General features: G+C 35.2%; 1 protein-coding gene across 2 annotated transcripts in view; it reads left to right on the forward strand.

Moving 5' to 3' along the window:
- Window positions 1-18,889, forward strand: part of EPHA3 (EPH receptor A3) — a 411,930-nt gene that overhangs the window by 108,236 nt on the left and 284,805 nt on the right. For both annotated transcript variants that reach the window (XM_004706437.3, XM_013005630.3), the window contains exon 3: window positions 7,879-8,539. In XM_004706437.3, coding sequence (XP_004706494.1) covers window positions 7,879-8,539 — 661 coding nt within the window. The remainder of the gene's footprint in view (window positions 1-7,878; window positions 8,540-18,889) is intronic.

An 18,889-nucleotide genomic window follows, 5' to 3' on the forward strand; every position in this document is an offset into this window, starting at 1 on the left:
GGCAGGGCAAATCTGTTCCCATCAGAGAAGATCCCCGTATATCACTGAAAGAGAAAGGCATCCAGCACGCAGACTGGTGTACTAACTGAGTGGCCATCTGGAGTCATTTGTTGAGTGGAACTTGGGGAAGCAGAGCAGCAGAGAGATCTGCTGAGTTTGGACAGTTTCCATTAGGCCTGGTGACCTGCTCCACAGAGACTGGAAATAAGAGAGAAGAGGAAGGGCTGCAGGGCAGGAAGTTTAACCATGTTGATGGTTCCTGTGCCCATGGACTTGACAAAGCCCCAGGGAGTTAGGACTGGTAAGAGTTTGTGAAGGGACAGATGGTCTGAAGTGGTGAGAGGTGTATGCGGACTCAAGGTCACAACTGTTACCCATTTACTAGCTTCGATGGCAGAAAAGGCTGAACTGACCAGAACCTAATAAGATGAAGAGAACGATGTTGTTGGCTCTGTGATCTGGTGAAAATGATTGCATTCAGATGGATGTCCCTGGATTTTATTTTGCTTATGGTTGCAGATGCCAAAAGTTCCCACTAGAATGAAGATTGTTCAGATCAAAGAGCTTACTTGCTTTCTCGGTGTATTGGGTTGACATAGATGGGAAACTTCTAAACTGGAGATCCAAAATTGGGGAATAAAGGTAGGATGTGGTTGATTTATATGCTTTCATGGGTGTCTCAAATGAGTAGGACAAGGGAAGATCTCCAGTGAATATTGTCCCCTTTTACAGATGGTTCTGGAGATGAGAGGGTAAGATATTGATCACATGATATGATTCATATGTGACTATCAACAAGTTTAAGGGTGATTGTAAACATTGTAGTTGTGGAAAGTATAGCTGAAAGAGGAGTGACATTAATTCTTGATGTGGGAATGAGATAATGGGTAGAAGAACCAAGGGGTGGCTGGAAATGCAGTCAATTAATTACCTTTTTAGCTATAAGAACTTATGTAATGTGCTATAATTCTGGACTCTGTGTGTGGCTATAATCCCATTTTGGAGGGAGTTCTCTGCAATGCTCATGGCCAAAATTAAGGTGAGATTAAGTGTTGACTTTGGTAAAAGATGTGAACCAAGGCACAGACTTGTTTCCTTGGGGACGTGGTCTGCTGAACGGTAAAACCCACAGCTCCATCAAAGCCATTGTTATGTGTATACTAGCCATCTCAGATATAGTAAGGAAGTCCAGAACAGCAGAAGATACCATTTAAGATTTCTACCTGAAGTGGCTCTGCCTGAGAACAGAAGGAACAGGGGCTGTCACATGAGCAGCAAGGAAACCAGGAGGCAGATGCAAAGAGCAGGGCCAAGACTCTGGGACTGTGAGGCAGAGTGACTGGCCGGCTGCTTGGTCCATGGAGGCTGAGGCCAAGAGACCACATGGCTGAAAGTCTGAGAACTAGAGAGAGACAAACTTGGCTGCTGGCTGAAGAGAGGTGTTGCTGTAGATCAATGACTGTTTCTTTACTGTTTACTAATCCTGACTATTAACTTTCCTAATAAAACCCTTAATTTTGAGTTTTGTCTGAGAGTTCTATGTGGTCATTGCAAGGAATTCCCCACACCAGCATAGACGGATAGTATCATCGGAGGAATATTTGGTGGCAGACAAATCAAGGGTGGAAGCATAGTTGATCACGGCCACATGGCAATTGGGAAGCAAGAAGAAGTCAGATATGACCACCCCCTGTGGCCTTTTCTACTGGGGCTTATATTGATTCTGCTAAGACCAGTTTTGGACACATAACAACCCAGAACATTGCTTTCTTAGGTCCACTGCATTCTGCAGCCAGAAGCACTCTCCCAGGCTTTGCTAATATATAATTTTGACATTTTGTACATCGATGTAATTTGAGTTTCATAAAAATTTTAAGGTGCAGACTACCCTTTCAGTCTATCTTGGAATGTCAGCATTTTCACTGTGCTTTATTTAAATAGGGAGATTGCCTTCTAAACATTCAATGAGGCAATTTTAATACAAATTTCAAATTCCTAAAGCTTAAGCATGGATAGAAGTCATAACTATTGTCAGTAATATAGGCCTATAGGCCCTAACCATTTCAGGTATGCACCTTGTGGGCATTTCTGTCATTAGACTCTTCCTGCCATCTTGTAATTGATGGTGATACTCCCAACATCAATCATGTCCCTATTTTTCCTCCCTTAATCCTGTCACTAATTTGTTTAAAGATCAATTTGTTCTTTAAACAGAACAAACATTAACTCTTCTTTTACAAAACAATATTTTTCATCAACATACTAATATACAATTTGGATTATATGAAATATAGGTTATATAATTATGTAATTGATATATATAACTATCTGTATATATTCGTGTATAAGCCAAGTTTTTCAGAACATTATTTTAAATGCAGTCTTTTTGGTAAAATTAGGTACCTTGGCTGATATGTGGGTTGGCTTATACGTGAGTATATACAGTATATGTGTGCATATATTATATAATTATAATCATGTATTATATAATATACGATATATAACATGAAGTAATATGAAATCTCCAATTTAGAACTATAGCTCATATTATTTATGTATTATAACAATTTTACATATTAAATATGTAAATGATATAAGATGATGGAAATATATAATTTTATAATATACATGTTTATATTATACATATTACATATAATAAATGTGATATGATATCCTATATGCAATGTATTAGATAATGTGTATATATTCATATATGTGTAGATATATTTATAGTTGAGATAAGAATGGGCTAACTAAAGGAATTTATTAACATAATTTTTTTTGCTGGATACATCTATGCTGGACACTTAGCAGCACATCTTCTCTGTGAGAGAGCATGCCTCTCCACACTTGAAATGCTGGTGTGTAGTAGGTGTTCTAGTCTCTAGTTTGAAAACTTAATTTTGAAAAAGCTATGGGTGAGCCAGGGAGAACATATGATAGTAAGGAACATGGGTTGATAAAAGAATAATATGAGAAGCAACAAAGCCCACATGGAAGAAGCACACCAGCCTGTGTGACCATGAGGTGTCGAAGGGATCAGGTATCAGGCATTCAAAGAACAAAAAATCATATCATTGTGAATGAGGGGAAGTGCAGAGCGGGGACCCAAAGCCTATTTGTGGGCAGCTGGACATCCCCTTACAGAGGGGTTGTGGGGAGGAGATGAGCCAGTCAGGGTGCAGTGTGGCAAAGATGAAACATACAACTTTCCTCTAGTTCCTAAATGTTTCCTCCTCCCCCACTATCATGATCCCAATTCTACCTTACAAATCTGGCTAGACCAGAGGATGTACACTGGTACAGATAGGTATTGGAAACACAGGGAATCCAGGACAGATGATCCCTTTAGGACCAGTGCTGAGAGTGGCAATACCAGGAGGGTGGGTTGGAAACGGGGAACCGATTACAGGGATCTACATATAACTTCCTCCCTGGGGGATGGACAATGGAAAAGTGGATGAAGGGAAACGTCAGACAGTGTAAGACATGACAAAATAATAATAATTTATAAATTATCAAGGGTTCACGAGGGTGGGGAGAGAGAGGAGGTAGGGGGGAAAATGAGGAGCTGTTGCCAAGGGCTTAGTGGAGAGCAAATGTTTTGAGAATGATGAGGGCCACGAATGTTCAAATGTGCTTTACACAATTGATGGATGTATGGATTGTGATAAAAGTTGTATGATTCCCCCAATAAAATGATTTTAAAAAAGCATTATATGAATCAGTTAATGTAAATTATAATTATTGTGTACAAGATTGTCATTAATGTTTTACAGAGTATATAATGATGTGTTTCTCATTAACCATTGAAATGCAATGAAAATGTAAATTAAGAACATTGATAGCATCATTATTTTTATGATTTTTGAATTTCTAAGAAATGAATTTTAAGTCTGTAAGGTAAATTGTTAATTGATTTTTCATTGTTCTTAATATTTTCCCAATCATATTAGCCTATGCAGTACATGTATTGCCATCTTTCCCTTCGTACAGAAAATTTAAACTGTTTATAACCTTACTCTCTGTTGAAAATTAGCTGAAAATGCTATCTGAGAAAACAATAGCAACAATGAATATACAATCTTAGTTACTGTGATCAAGCTTTATCAAAATGATAGTTAATAGGTTAAATCTTGATGAATTATTTAAGCTATTTGTTTTTTTCCCCTAGTTACCTTTATGACAAGAAAGAACAAATGTTCCTTAGTATTCTACACTTCCTTGTATGAAAGGCAGTGTCACTGTGAGTGGTGTGGTGGTTATTCCTTGGGCTGCATTCGCATGGTGGCAATCCAAAATCCCAGCAGCTCTTGGGTGTGTGTGTGTAAGACTATGTTTTCTATTCCCACAAACAGTTAAAGTCTCGGAAACCTGCCAGGGTCACTGAGTCAGCACAGACTTCAAGACAGTGAGCTTTGTTGGGTTTTGAGGCTACTGGGGATACATTTCAAAATTACCTCTTTAGGGAGATTAAAATACATAAGCATATCGTAATAAGTGTGATAATTTGAAGAAACAAAATAATTTGATACATAAACAAGGTACTCGATTGTGGTCTAACAATAAGCTTAAAGAAGGCTCTGGCAGCCAGGTTATAAATCAGAATAATTTCTTTTGAAGGATTTGCATTTAGGAAGTATTTTGAGTGACATGGGTCTATGAAGATCATGTTCCTGTGAGATTGCAAAGATTGGTTTAGTAAAATCAAGTAAATCAAGTAAAATCAAGACAGATTCCTTGTTCACCTCATTTCTGCATATCACCCATGTTCTTTTTCCGTTAACCTTGGATAATTTTCATGAGAGCATGTATTTTAATATTTTACAAACACTGTACATGACCTCTCAGAGTAGGAAGACAGGGTCAGCATGGGCATGCTCTAAACAGATACAGCACAAATGATGCACCAGCAGCTTCTGTTGCTGCTGCTCTAACTGAACAGAGGCCAGTTAGGGACTTTGATTCTCTGCTGTCTCATTCTCACAAATGCTGGAGACTGCTGTCTCTTCAAGTGGTCTGAGATGACAATCTACCATCAATTACAGACAATTGGGTCTTCATTACAAATTAATGAAGTGATAATTGCTCTTTGCAACCTTTTATGTGCAGAGCATACTGGTGTTGTTTGCATGATCTCCTTGCAATTTGTACTTCTGCCTTCAAGGACTTCTAATAGCTAGCTAAATAAGCATTGAGAAGAAGAAGGGAATGCTACAATGAAATCTCCATAATTAAAATCACGTTTTATATCAACTTATGAAACTCTATATATAATATTTTTATTTGTTGTCTTGTAAGGTGCTTGTGATAGCAAGCAACATTTGCAACAAAACTAATCATTCAAATAGAAATTTTATCTATTGTAATATGGAATGCTTATTTAAAATGTAAAGTTAGTTTATTATCTTTACAATGTAGAACATGCTATGAATTAACTGTACAAAATGCACAAAAACTAATTATTCTCTGAGATTTCTGATTGCTCTGTCTTTACGCTTGTGCTACCAGCCACAGGGTCAGCCTGTAAAAATGTAGTCTCGCAACCCCCAGAGGCAATTCTACTCTGCCCTGGAGGGTCAGAATGGATTCGCCTGTTTGAAGAATAATGATGATTCAACAAAAATACTAATTTTTAACATTAGAAGGGTTTTGTTTTGTTTGTTTGCTTTTTGAGCAGCCATGTTCTTTCTTTTTAAAAGTTTGTCATTAAACTTATACATCATTTTTAATATGATTTATGTATTATAGATACCTTCATTAAAATTCACAGAACTAAGACTCTCACACAGGTATTCTTTCATTAAAGCCTTAAAACTTTCTGTATAATACGTATACAATATAGATATTTAAAATGACACATTGATGATTACTAAAAGTACAAGCCATTATTATTTCTTTATATTAAGATAATAAGTTAAGAAAAAATATTCCTTGTATATGTTATGTCTAAGATTTTCTTTAAAAGCATCCATTTGTTTCCTTTTACAACTTTAGGGGTAAAAGTAAGGTCAAACGGATTTTAACTCTAGAAGTTTAGTACTAATTTTATATTCTAGAATCCAAGTGCAAAAATTGTTGGATAGCCAAGAGTGTTAAAATGAGTACTATATAGACTCATTATTTAAGAACAATCTAGTTAGCATTCATGTTTAAGAAATAGCAAAACATAAAACTAAAAATCTACCAGTATTTTGTAGATAGCTATGTTTATCAGACAGTAATGAATGCTGAGGTATGTGATAAAAGTAAAATTCCGGTGGTGAGGGGTAAGATTATGTGTCTGCTTGACTGGATTTTGGTTCTCAGTGCTGTGCCAGTTATGTAAGGAAGTAAGTTTGCAGTTATGTAATATGTGGTCAGTTTCCATTTTGTGATTGGAGGGCCTTCATTTTTGCATAATGATTTTTGTACAGCATCAGTGTCTTCAGTGAGGAGCTGCTAAGTGAGAAGTAGGTGCATTAAAAAAAATTCTTTCAGCTTATAAAAGATCTGGAGAGATTTAGAAATAAATTTTTAAGCTATGCTTCTCAGATTGTTTGGAGTTGACAGATTGTTGTTGATTAATCAAACAGCTGAATATAAATGATTTATTTGTCTCTAATGAGGCGTAAAGGACAAGTAAATGTTATGGTTCTTTGTTTATGATTACTCTCAATTTATTAAATTAACATTTATCTCACTTTGTACCAGTCATTAGGTGATGCAAATAGAAATTTCTATGTGTAAATAAAAAATTTTAAAACTTGACACGTGAAATGTTGTCTTAAGATAGAAATGACTTAATATCAATAATTTCCATTAAAAGTAATTTATTCCTATATTTGTATAATTTTAGGAGCATATTTCTTGTCAATGTAACAAGTATTTTATATTTTGATTAAATTATATTAAAAAACCAATAACATAAAATAGATAAATAAATTATATCATCAAACTAAACCTTTTATTTGTAATTTTATTAACATGGATGATTCCACAATATGAAAAATTACTTTTAATATTCACCTTTAAAATGTAAAGCTTTTGAATTCAAAAATTTTAATTTTTGAATTAAAATTATAGAAAGATGACATGTAAATTTTAATAAATGCATTTTTAACACAACTTCTAAAATCTTAACTAAACTTAGTCAAAACAAACAAAAAAGCAGAGCACACTTCCGTGGAGTCAATTCTGACTCATAGGAACCCTCCGTGGAGTTGCTGAGGCTATACAGCTTTACAGGAGCAAACAACCTCACCTTTCTCTCACAGGGCGACTGGTGAGTTTAAGCCACCAGCTGGGAAATGAACAGCCCAGTACTTAAGCAACAGTGCCAACCCTGAAGTCAACTTTCAAATGAATAAGGCATTAAATGGCATCTATAATGCAGAAGGAGTCTTATGAATAGCAAGATTATCCAAGATGTCAAGGGGAAAAAAGCACAGTCAATCCACACAAAGACTGAACAGAATAAAGGCCAGAAGATTCAACATGCTTTTCAGAGACACTGAGTAATTCATTATTGGGAAATAAGACATATCATTCACTCGCATTGATATCAAGCTTGTTGAAAGATAAATATGTGGGCTAAGTCTAATATTTGGAGAAACATGAATGCCAAGCTAAAAGGTTTTAAAGTTAGAAAAAGGCTGTTGGTTTGGGAGTCCGAATTTAAAAAAAAATATTACCAATTTTTTTCACAGTATCCCCATATACAAATGTTCCCTCATATTCCAGCTTTTTATCAAGACCTAATCCAAATTTGGAAAAATAAAGATGAACTTTAGAAAATGGCATTTTCCAGTATCTATGGTGCTCTGGACTCTCTCAGCTTGCATTATTGTTTATTATGACTAATTCATTAACTCGAGTTCTTTTCTCTTGATTCTGTAGTGGGAAGAGATCAGTGGTGTGGATGAGCATTACACACCCATCAGGACGTACCAGGTGTGCAATGTCATGGATCATAGTCAAAATAATTGGCTGAGGACAAACTGGGTCCCCAGAAACTCAGCTCAGAAGATCTACGTGGAACTCAAGTTCACTCTGCGGGACTGCAACAGCATTCCATTGGTTTTGGGAACTTGCAAGGAGACTTTCAACCTGTACTATATGGAGTCTGATGATGATCATGGAGTGAAATTCCGAGAACATCAGTTTACAAAGATTGACACCATTGCAGCTGATGAAAGTTTCACTCAAATGGATCTTGGCGACCGCATTCTGAAACTCAACACTGAGGTTAGAGAAGTGGGTCCTGTCAACAAAAAGGGATTTTATTTGGCTTTTCAAGATGTTGGTGCCTGTGTTGCCTTGGTGTCTGTGAGAGTGTACTTCAAAAAGTGTCCTTTCACAGTGAAGAATCTGGCTATGTTTCCAGACACGGTACCCATGGACTCCCAGTCTCTGGTGGAAGTTAGAGGCTCATGCGTTAACAATTCGAAAGAGGAAGATCCTCCCAGGATGTACTGCAGTACGGAGGGTGAATGGCTTGTACCCATCGGCAAATGCTCGTGCAATGCTGGATATGAAGAACGAGGGTCCATGTGTCAAGGTAAGAGTCTGTTCTTTGTTCCCCAGATTGCTTTTGCTCCTGACCTGCGAGTTGATCATGCAGTGATGAGCCCTGGCTCCTTTGCGACAAAATGCCCCTCACACTGATCTGATTTTATGTATAGAATACGTTCATCCCACTTGACATGTTGTTTTGTGTTTTGTTGTGGCAATGTAACTGTATTTGATCATGGGTTACGGCGTAACCTCAAACTGAGGTGTTGTATATGTGCTATTTTACTTTTCCTTGACAGTTAGTGAATATACTTATCTATGACTAGAGAAATTAAGGAGTATTTTTCTCCATTTTTTATTTCGAGGATAAAGACATTGATAGCCCTCAGATAATCGAATTCTAACAAAATTAGGTACTGTGGTGACTAGAGATGTTTTACTTAGTTAAAAATATATTTTTCCATCTACATCTAATCATGTAGTAAGTATTTATGTGCAATCTAGTAATCCTTTAATAAAGATTATTTTATTTAAGTATCTAGACTCATGCTCAAGTGATTGCTGTATAAGAGGGTGGTCCCCGCCAGTGCCTTCCCCACCATATCCCCACATCCCTGCCATGATATGTCCTTTTTCTTCCCAAGAGAATATTATATAATACTTTGGTTGGAATGAAAAAATTATTTTTAATATACAGCCAGAGAATATAAGACAATATAATCAAAATGTTCATTAAAATCTTCTCTGATTGAAATAAACTCTATAAAAAGATTGTTTTATGCAAAATTACATCAGAGGAAGTTCTTCGTCAATCCACCAAATTGGTATTCAGCATTAGGCAAATTTTTGTGCTTAAGAATACATTGAATATATTAAATTTTAAACGTGTAAATATTAATATTTAAGCACGTAGTCTATAAATCTCTATTTATTTTCATGCTTTATGAAGGGAATTTAATTTGGTATTTTATTTGTGGCCATTCTGTATTTTCAAATCCATGAAGACTAAACAAATATGCTCTCTACATAAATAGGGCTTTCTTGCAATTTGAATGAAAGATAACGTTTTGTGTTTGACTATAGACATAGTTCATGATTTTCTTTAAAGCGAGGGCAAATCGGACTCAGTAGCCTTTACATTTTCTGTTAGGAGACACTTGGAAAGCCCCACGGGAATACTTTTACTAAGACTGGTTTTAAAGTTCTACAATTGAATAAAAATTGATAGGCAACTTCTGGTTTATAAACTTTAGTGGAAAGAGAAATATATAAATATTATATCCCATTGCATTTATGGAGTATACTTTAAATAAAATAACGAAGACTTAATCAAAGAGGAATTAAAAATCTGTCCACTCATTCTAATCCAATCTTTGCTGAATTCACCCATGTTATCCTCACTAAGAGATAAATACACTTATATCCATTCAAATAATGTGCATCATTTTATGAAGAGCAATCCACAATGAAATACTCTGAGATCAAAAACCAGTTCATCGTGTGTTTGAGCTTTAAATATGTTTTATATAGTTTAAAAGAAAAACTTCTCCATAGGGTAATAAGACATAGAAAAATAATAACAATGAAGAAAATAGAACTACATACTTGCATTACTAGCAATAACTAAAATAACAAACAACTTGCAGTATATACTATCTTGAGGACAAACATCACTTGAAGTACGAGAAAAGAAACCATATTGAATTATATCAGAAGGTTTTACAATCAGTTCAAGGTTGCTATTATTTATTTTACTTACTTTTCATGTATTTAATAATCTTTCTCCTATGAACCTATCATGCAAAGTAGAACTGCCCCCCTGGGCTTTCCAGATAATACATTTCTATGGGAGTAAACAGTCCCATCTTTCTCTCACAGAGCAGCAGCTGGTTTTGAACTGCCGTCTTCGAGGTTAGCAGCCCAGCAGGTAATGAATGCTTCAGGCCACTACAGGGTCGTTCTGAGTCAGAATCAACTCCCTGGCAGATTTTGAGTAAATCATTGTTTTAAAGTAACTATGTACTATAAATGCTATTCCATGCCAGAGAGGTAACTATTCTGTAGATTCATCTTTTTGAATATTGTTGTTATTAATAACCAGGAATGCCTACAGAACCTAAATGACAGTAATTTTTGTTATCACAGATTTTCCTCTTGGCTATTGAAAATACCGGCTTAAGAGACATGTGTACATTAGTAGAAAAGTATTCTTAGAAAAACATCCCATGAATAAAACCAGCACAAGTAACTATAGCAGAATCAGAGCTAGTCGATAAAATGGCAGGAGTTTGCAGGCAGATGCGTTTCTTTATCTGTGTAATTCAAAGGCAGAGCCGATTCTGACCTTGACATTCACTGGTGGTGGCAGGGTACATTCTGGCTTTTTGTTTTCCTAATGAGGAAGCCTGTTTGGATTCACATTAGTATACAAAGTGTTTGTTATGATTTGTATGTGGTAGTGTGTGAGCCTAAACCAATTGTGGTTCTACAACTATATGTTAAGTATCTTAATTTTTGCCATTCTCTAGTAGGCCAATCCAAAACAGAACTCATTCTTCAGCCTGGCATCAATCTTAGTATAGTGCAGCCAAGGTAGTTGTTGCTGTTTATTGATATTGTTTTTGGTCAAGATAGCTTAAATATTTGAATGCTTTGGGGTCTATCAGCTTTTTCTTTTTCTTTTTCTTTAGAAAACAAATGTGAGCTCCACATCAAAAGAAATGAAACCATGCCTTTAGTGCCCTTTCCTTGTAGCCTGTTCACCCACGTTTTAAATATATCAGGATAATTTTATAACATAAGTATTTTTGTTGCCTAATATGGAGAAAAACAGCACTCATACGTTTTTATTTAACAAATATTTAAAGAGCAGGGACTTTATTTCAAGCAATATAAAATTTTAAATATATTTTTGTATTTGTTTCACCTTTCATTCTGTCCTCAGCACGTGACAGATACTGTGCAGATTTGCTGAGTGATCCTCAAGGGTCATGCCCTTTATTCTTCAAAAGAGACTTTCAGGTCTACACTTCTGTGAACCTCAGCTGACATTTGAGGTGACTAAAACTTTGAAATATGAAATATGTTCCCTAAGACCCTTTATTGAGTAACATTAGAACAAATATTTGAAACCAGGCCCTCTATTTCCCCAAGAGTTTCTATTGTAAATTCAAGCAATAGGTTTTCTCTATGGCTTAGTCTAATGGTAAGAGATAGTAGGAAACCCATTCAGGACGTGAACACAACTGAAGTTAGAGTACTGTATTTTAACGAATGACTAGGGCTTCAGACATCAGGCACCACGTAAGCAAGAATTTACTAATCTGAGGCATATTTGTATCATTCCATTCCTGCTTTGTGCCTATAGTTTTAAGAAAGTAGGGTTAGAATTGAGAGTATTATGGTATGTAGGGAGGCTCAGCTAAGCTCCAGTGATATAGCAGGTTACAGCTTGGGCTGCTAACCATAGGTCCAGCCAATCAGACATTTCCCATCAGACAAGTTCCAACCAATCAGACATTTCAGAGGACAAAGATGAGACTGTCTGCTCCCATAAAGAATGATAATCTGTAAAGGGTAATTCTGATCATCTATTTTAAGTCCTCAGCTCTGGTAGTATAATTCATTACATTTGGTTACACTTTGGACTACTAACTACAAAATCCGCAATCAAAACCCATTAACTTCTCCAGGAGAGAAAGATGTGGATTTATAAGTTAGAACTGACTCGAAGGCAGTGGGTTTGAGTTGGGAACTTTAAATGCTTCCAGTGCAAGACTGCAAACTGACGGCAACCAATTAAGTCCTAGATGATGCAGTGGGATTATAGAAAATCTGAATATTTCAAATTTGAGTGAAACTGAATGATAACTGCAATGAAAAAAAAGTATTGAAATCCTAGAATTAGAGACACATTTGGAACTCATGAATGCAGACAGACTACAGAGAGTGACATGTATTCAAAGCAGGATAGTCCCTGCCATCTTTGGACTGGCACCTTTCTGATCCTGCTAGGCAAGAGACTATGTTACTGTGGAGTGCACACACTGCCCTGGTGTAAGAGGAAGATTACATTTCTAGCAGGCCATCTACACATAATATTTTATGTTCTTATCATCCAGTGTATGCACATTTTAAAATTTTGCTTCATGGGCCATCCCTGAATCCAGAAGAACCAGTTTGAGATGGTAATACTAAGTAAGTCATGTGCTAGAAACAAGGAAAAATAGATGAATTTTTAACTATATCTCTCTACCAGGAGCTCATAATCTAGTACAGGAAACAGATATATAAGTGAATAATTTTCATGTAAAACAGACTAATAAATGTACTAGAAGACCAGTGTGCCTTGGCATTATAGGAAAAAGACAATTTAATAATTAAAATTGTTAATTAATAATGGTGCATCTCCTTATTCAGAGTTTAAAAACTTTTGTCACCATTGTGCTTAGAAATGTTGCAGGTAGAAAAAATAAAAAGCAAATTAAATCCCCCAGTGTACATATTCTAGAGGAAATCTTTGTAAATTGTTTGTTAAATCACACCAGCATTGAAATGTGTTGGAATCACCTTGGAGTTTTTTCCTGTGTGTCCCTGATAAAAGAAAACATTCTAAGTGTCATAATTAGGTAGTGATTTATACTTTAGTACTATAGTATCTTAGATTATTTATTCCACTGTAGAAAAATACTGATACTGTTACAGTAGTGTGAATCAGATGATAAAAATGTGGTCATCACAATCTATCTGTTTATTCTTGTGGTAATCACAATTTCATAGAAAAGTTCTATTGAAAAAATACTCCGACCAAAAAACCCCACATTGGTCAATTTCATAAAAATAAATAAAATCAAAATTATTATTTTGTAAGGACAAGGATTGTATCAAGTTACTATACTTCTAAAGTTTATAATGAATATTTTCACAACACTCTATTTTTCCAAAAATGAGATAAATAGTGGGGAAGATACTTCGACCGTTCAATCAAATCCGCAGTATTTATTGAACTTTAATGTTTGCCAAACGCACATCAAAAGAAAGAGAGATGAATGCTGTCACTACTACATCGGTTTGCTGGGGCATTAAAAGAGTTCGATTTCTGTGTTTGGAGGAAAGTAGTCTCAATATAATAAACACAATTCCATCGAAGAATTAGCTACAAAAATTAAACTAAAACTGCCGATGTGAGCATTAGGGAAGAAAGTCGGAAACCAGTCCTCAAAATTAGTTTTCTAGAAGTTTCTCTATTATATCTGTTTCAAATAAGGCATTTGTTTAACAAATTATCTCACCCTTATGTAAATTTGGGAACATTTTGGTATATCTCATTTAATTTACCAGTATAGTGACTTAAATGTTATTTTGGTCCAATTTACTGGGGTTTGGCCACCTTGTTCCATATTGACATTGTGGTGAAATGATAAACGTCAATTTGAAAAGATTACTGTGCTTTGTTGCACTCAATATGCTTCTGTCTATTGAAAAATTAAAAATTAAGCCATTTATTAAATGTAAGTACAACAACAAAAAAGTATTACTACTTGAGTTCAGATTTACTCCAAACAGAATTTATTTAAACATGCCACTTGGATTAGTGGATGGCTACAGACACATTCTTTCAATACACTTGTCTTCATCTTGTTAGGCCAACTTCAAATGTTGCAATGCAAACAGTGGCTTCTTAAGGGGTCTGCTGGGTCAATTAAAGTCAAGACAGAGAGGTCAATTTACAAGGTGATAATGGTTATTTTCTGAGATTCCAAAGGAGTTCTCTTAATAGATTTTCTTGAAGGATACAGGGTGATCCAGGGTCTTATCATTAAAATCTAATAAATTGAGAATTTCATGGATAAGAAAAAGGCCAGCAGTTAGTGCAGTAGTTTATTATTTTCTCCCACGACAACAATGCACCTGCTCATTCTTGGAAAGGAGCAAAGGCTGTCTTACAAAAATTTCATTGGGAACCTTTACTCCATGCACCCTACAACCCTGATATATCCACTTCGGATTTTGTGGTTGATGATTCCAAAATGCAGAAAATATTGAAAAGGAGCACCAGTTGAGGTTTTCAAGGATGCCAAAGCACCACCTTCAGGAGGTTGGAGAGATGGAACCCCCACCTTCAGAAGCACATACATCTGGATCATATTTTCTCAGACTTATATGGCCAGCCTCCTCCTTTTCAGGGAAAAACAAAAACAAAACAAAACTTAGCATCCTCCCCTGTGATTAAAACGTTTGTACTATAGCCCACCCTCCAGGATAAAGTGTAGGTATCTGCTTTAGCAGATCCTGGCTGATTCCAGCATCTACTTTGAGAACAGTGATCTCCTTAGAGGATCTGCCGAGAAACCAATAGCTTCATGTTTTGATATTTTAGTTTAATAAAGATTTTATAATTTTCAGTACAATTTCATCTCATTGTTGCTGTTGTTAAACCAAACTCCACTGCGATTGTGTGGGTTTCAACTCATAACAAGGTTATGTGGGCTCTCTGGAACTAAATCTTTATGAGATCAGATAGCTGCAACTCTCTTCCTCCCAGTGGCTGGAGGGTTTGAACACCTGGTCTTGTGGCTAGCAGTTAAATACAAACCTGACAGCCCGACCAGGGAACTGTTGTTATTAATTACCTTCAAAACAATTCAAACTCAGAGAGGTTCCGTGTATGCAGAGTAGATCTGCTCCTTAGGTTTCATCAAGGCTGTAAACCTGCCAAAGCAGTTTTCTATGTCGGTCCTTTGAGGAATCTCTGGATTGGGTTCAAAATGCCAACCTTTTGTCTGGTGTCAAATGCTTCATGCTTTGTGCCACTCAAGTGCCACCCAGGAACTCTTGTGTATCCTCGTTCATTTAAAAGTTTAACGCCTTTAAAGAAGTTGAATTTACCTACTTTGGAATCCAAGCGATTGACTGTGAGATCTCAAACTGGTGCCTCAAGTCAAGACAAAATGTATCGGTACCATCATGGTGTGGCTGGAGAAAGATGAGGCTCACCACTCCTGTGGATGGCTACAGTCTCAGAAACTCACGGAGGCATTCCACCCTATCACACGGGGTCGCTATGTGTTGAAACCAACTCGATGGCAGTGAGTTTAGTTTTGATTTTGGGATCATTGTAACAATGCATAGGATAGGTAAAGAAATGAAACCACTTTATGTCGTGCCTAACCTTAATACTTCCAAATGAATTTATGATGAATATTCCTTGCAAAAGCAAAGTAGATACTATTAATTATACATGTGCATGTGTGTGTGTGTGTGTATACATATTTGCCTTGCAAAAATATATTGTCACTAGTTGCATACCTATAATAAGATAAATATCTCTTCTTAGAGATGCTGAAACAATATTGGCATTAATGTTCCTTAAATTTATACATCTAATACTTCAAGCAATGAGACTGCACTGAAGTTATCACATTTCTTACACAGAGTTATGAAAAAATCATTTGTTTTTCCTGAATTTAAAGTGATGGCTCTCCATTTTTGTTTTACCTTTGGTATTTATGCTCATGATTTTCAGAGTAGTTAGGTTATGTTAAAAATATGCCTCTGATAATAAAAAATGTAAGTAACTTTTAAAAAAAGACAATATGGCATGGTAACTTGATATTGGCTACAAAACTCTTGATTTATGCATATTTCTTTCTTTTCTCAGAAGCTGAAATGTTATTATTAAATTAACACACATATTGCAAAATCTTCTGAGTTTGCCCTTGAGTTAGAGTTTGAATTTAATTGTTCTTTTTAGCAAAAACTCTTTTCTCTGGCAATTGTTTGAGTAGTTTCAGGAACAGAACTTATTAGTTGTGTGACTAAACAATTTAAGACCCAGATTCTTCCTCCACAATGTAGAGGTAACAATAGCTACCCTTCAGAATTGCCAAAGGCCATACTGCTTATATTATATATGTTGTATTTTAGCATCAGATGAAACTTAGGTGAACATAATTATTATTGATCATCAGTGTAATTGGATAAGGTTACCAATTTTTTTCAAGCTCATCCAAAGGCAGACTTTTTCTTTTACTTCTAGGATATATCTTTGATGGATATATATATGTCCATATATATATGAATTTGTTACTTATTCATTGGTTGTTCACTTTTTCCAAAGAGGATTTCAATTTTCTGAGGAGTCTTTATTTTTAATTTATGTGAGCCTTGAGTCTGTTCTATTAATGGTAATACATCTTCTATTATCTTATTTTTAGCTCTGATTTGTCTTGTTTTAAATGACCTACATGCTTGAGTTTTCCCATCTGGTGTTTTGGCTCTGTCTCTTTTTCTTTATAAGTAAGGGTGTTTTTGCACTTATTTTATAAAACTACCCTTAAAATTTAGATGAAAAGTTTTTAAGCATAATATATCCAGGAAGATTTTTTTTTACCTTTTAATGTACTTGATTTAATGTAATATAGTTCAGAGAATAAAGAATGGAACCAGCAAAATATACAAATGCTCCATTTCAAAAATGTTGGACCTAGATTTTACTCCTGTAGTTCTTCCAGACATTATTCCTCTAAAATCTTAGATTAGATCATTGGATCTAACAATCTAACAATTGGATATAACAATAAATAGTCCCTTTGCCTCACAGTAATCAAGTGAATCAATAAAAAGTAAGTCATGCCAGTGAAAATATTTTTAAACTCACATAATTCCAATGAACAATAACTATTTTATTTATTTTAGGTATTTATTATGTTTACTTAAAAGTCTCCCAAATATAGCTAGGTACACATTGGGCTGCTAAGCACAAGGTCAGCTGTTCAAACAAAATATCTGCTCCTTAAATGAAAGATGAGGCATTTCACCTGTAAAGATTTACACCCCCCAAAATCCCAGGGACCATTTCTCTCCTATCTTATGGGTTCTAATGAGTTAGCATCGAATTGATGGCAGTGGGTGTTAGGTAACAATCACCTAAATATTTATGTTTTTAGTTAATAGAACATAAAACCATATAAATGATACAAAGCAAAGTTTAAATATACATTGATTGTGTGATGCTATTCCAAATTTCCGATCAAATATGTCAAGGCAATATCTAAATAATTAACTTTCAAATATTAAACAGATTTAAGAAAGTGACTATGACTAAGTATTACAGGTCATTTTTGCATCTATATGAAAACAGTTCAAATATAAACCAAAGATTTACATGTTTAAGAAGCTAAAAGAAATGTGAATTGTTTGTTCTGTATATAGAACAAGTTAGATTATTTTAAGCAGTTAGTGACAATTTAATTTCCAATGGAGTCAGGAAAGTTTTAAATTTAGGGAGTAGGCTGTAGCTCAGAGGTGCCATGTCATTGGAGGTCACCCTCTTGAGGTTGCGCTATATATTTTTCACTGTATGAAACCCAGGACTGAGGAACCTACAGAGATAGCCAGCAGAATATGGGTTTCAGGGAAAGGAGGCGTTCAGTGGTGGAGGTAGGGGTGAAGGGAGACTATGTCAAGGAGTCTGTGTAGAAGAAAAATGTTTGGAAACTGATTGTGGTAGCAATTGTACAAAGTTGCTTGATGTGATTGAACTATGGAATGACATGCTCTATATTTAAATTACAAATAAATACTCATATATGTATGAGCATGTTAAATGATTTGAAATGAACCATTATAGAAGACCTTAAGAATTTCAAGCAATTCCAAAAAGGTTGTCACATCCTTATACTATATTACAATTAAATCTTAGAATCAGTTTTAGTAAATCTATATATTTCCTCATATATGTATTAAATTTAGTTTTATACTCAGCAATTTTGTTTTTCAAAGATGGATAAAGAGTGAAGTGTTCCCTAATGAATTTTCCTCCCCTTTATCCTAACCTGTAAGGCCAATTTTTAGGTCAATATTAAAGTGATAGCCAAATGGTGTAATTTAGTTAATAGTCATATGTAATTAAATGTTCATAAGCCTTCTGATTGTATGTTATCAAGGGCTTATAAAAACAAAACAAATCCCCAAAAACCTCGCCCTGTAAAGTTTCAGAGACTGTCAGACTCAGTGTTTGAGGATTCAAATGCTGATTTAGTTAGCAAATAATATAAATATGTACTCTTTGGGAGACAAAAATAATTTACTCATTGAATAGGTTATTTATTTCAGAGTCAGTGGCAAAATATGAACGATACTTCCCAGGAAGGTATTAATGAAGGCATGGGGAAGTTAAAAAAATATGTTGATCTGGCTTTGTTTGACATTTCCCCCTTGTTTTTCTATCATTTGTTTGGTCATTTTCAGTTTTATTCCAAAGGAAGAGCAGAATATTACATTGCAACAACTCACTAAATATCTATTACATAAAATTCATCTACAAAGTGATTAGAATTTTCCAACAAAAAGCCACATCGAAGTCTTTTTCCCTTTAATACTTGAAATATTGTCA

This window comes from Echinops telfairi, unplaced genomic scaffold, assembly GCF_000313985.2.
Source record: "Echinops telfairi isolate 266 unplaced genomic scaffold, ASM31398v2 ScPeMD7_6;HRSCAF=24_1, whole genome shotgun sequence".
In the NCBI taxonomy this organism is placed as follows: Eukaryota; Metazoa; Chordata; class Mammalia; order Afrosoricida; family Tenrecidae; genus Echinops; species Echinops telfairi.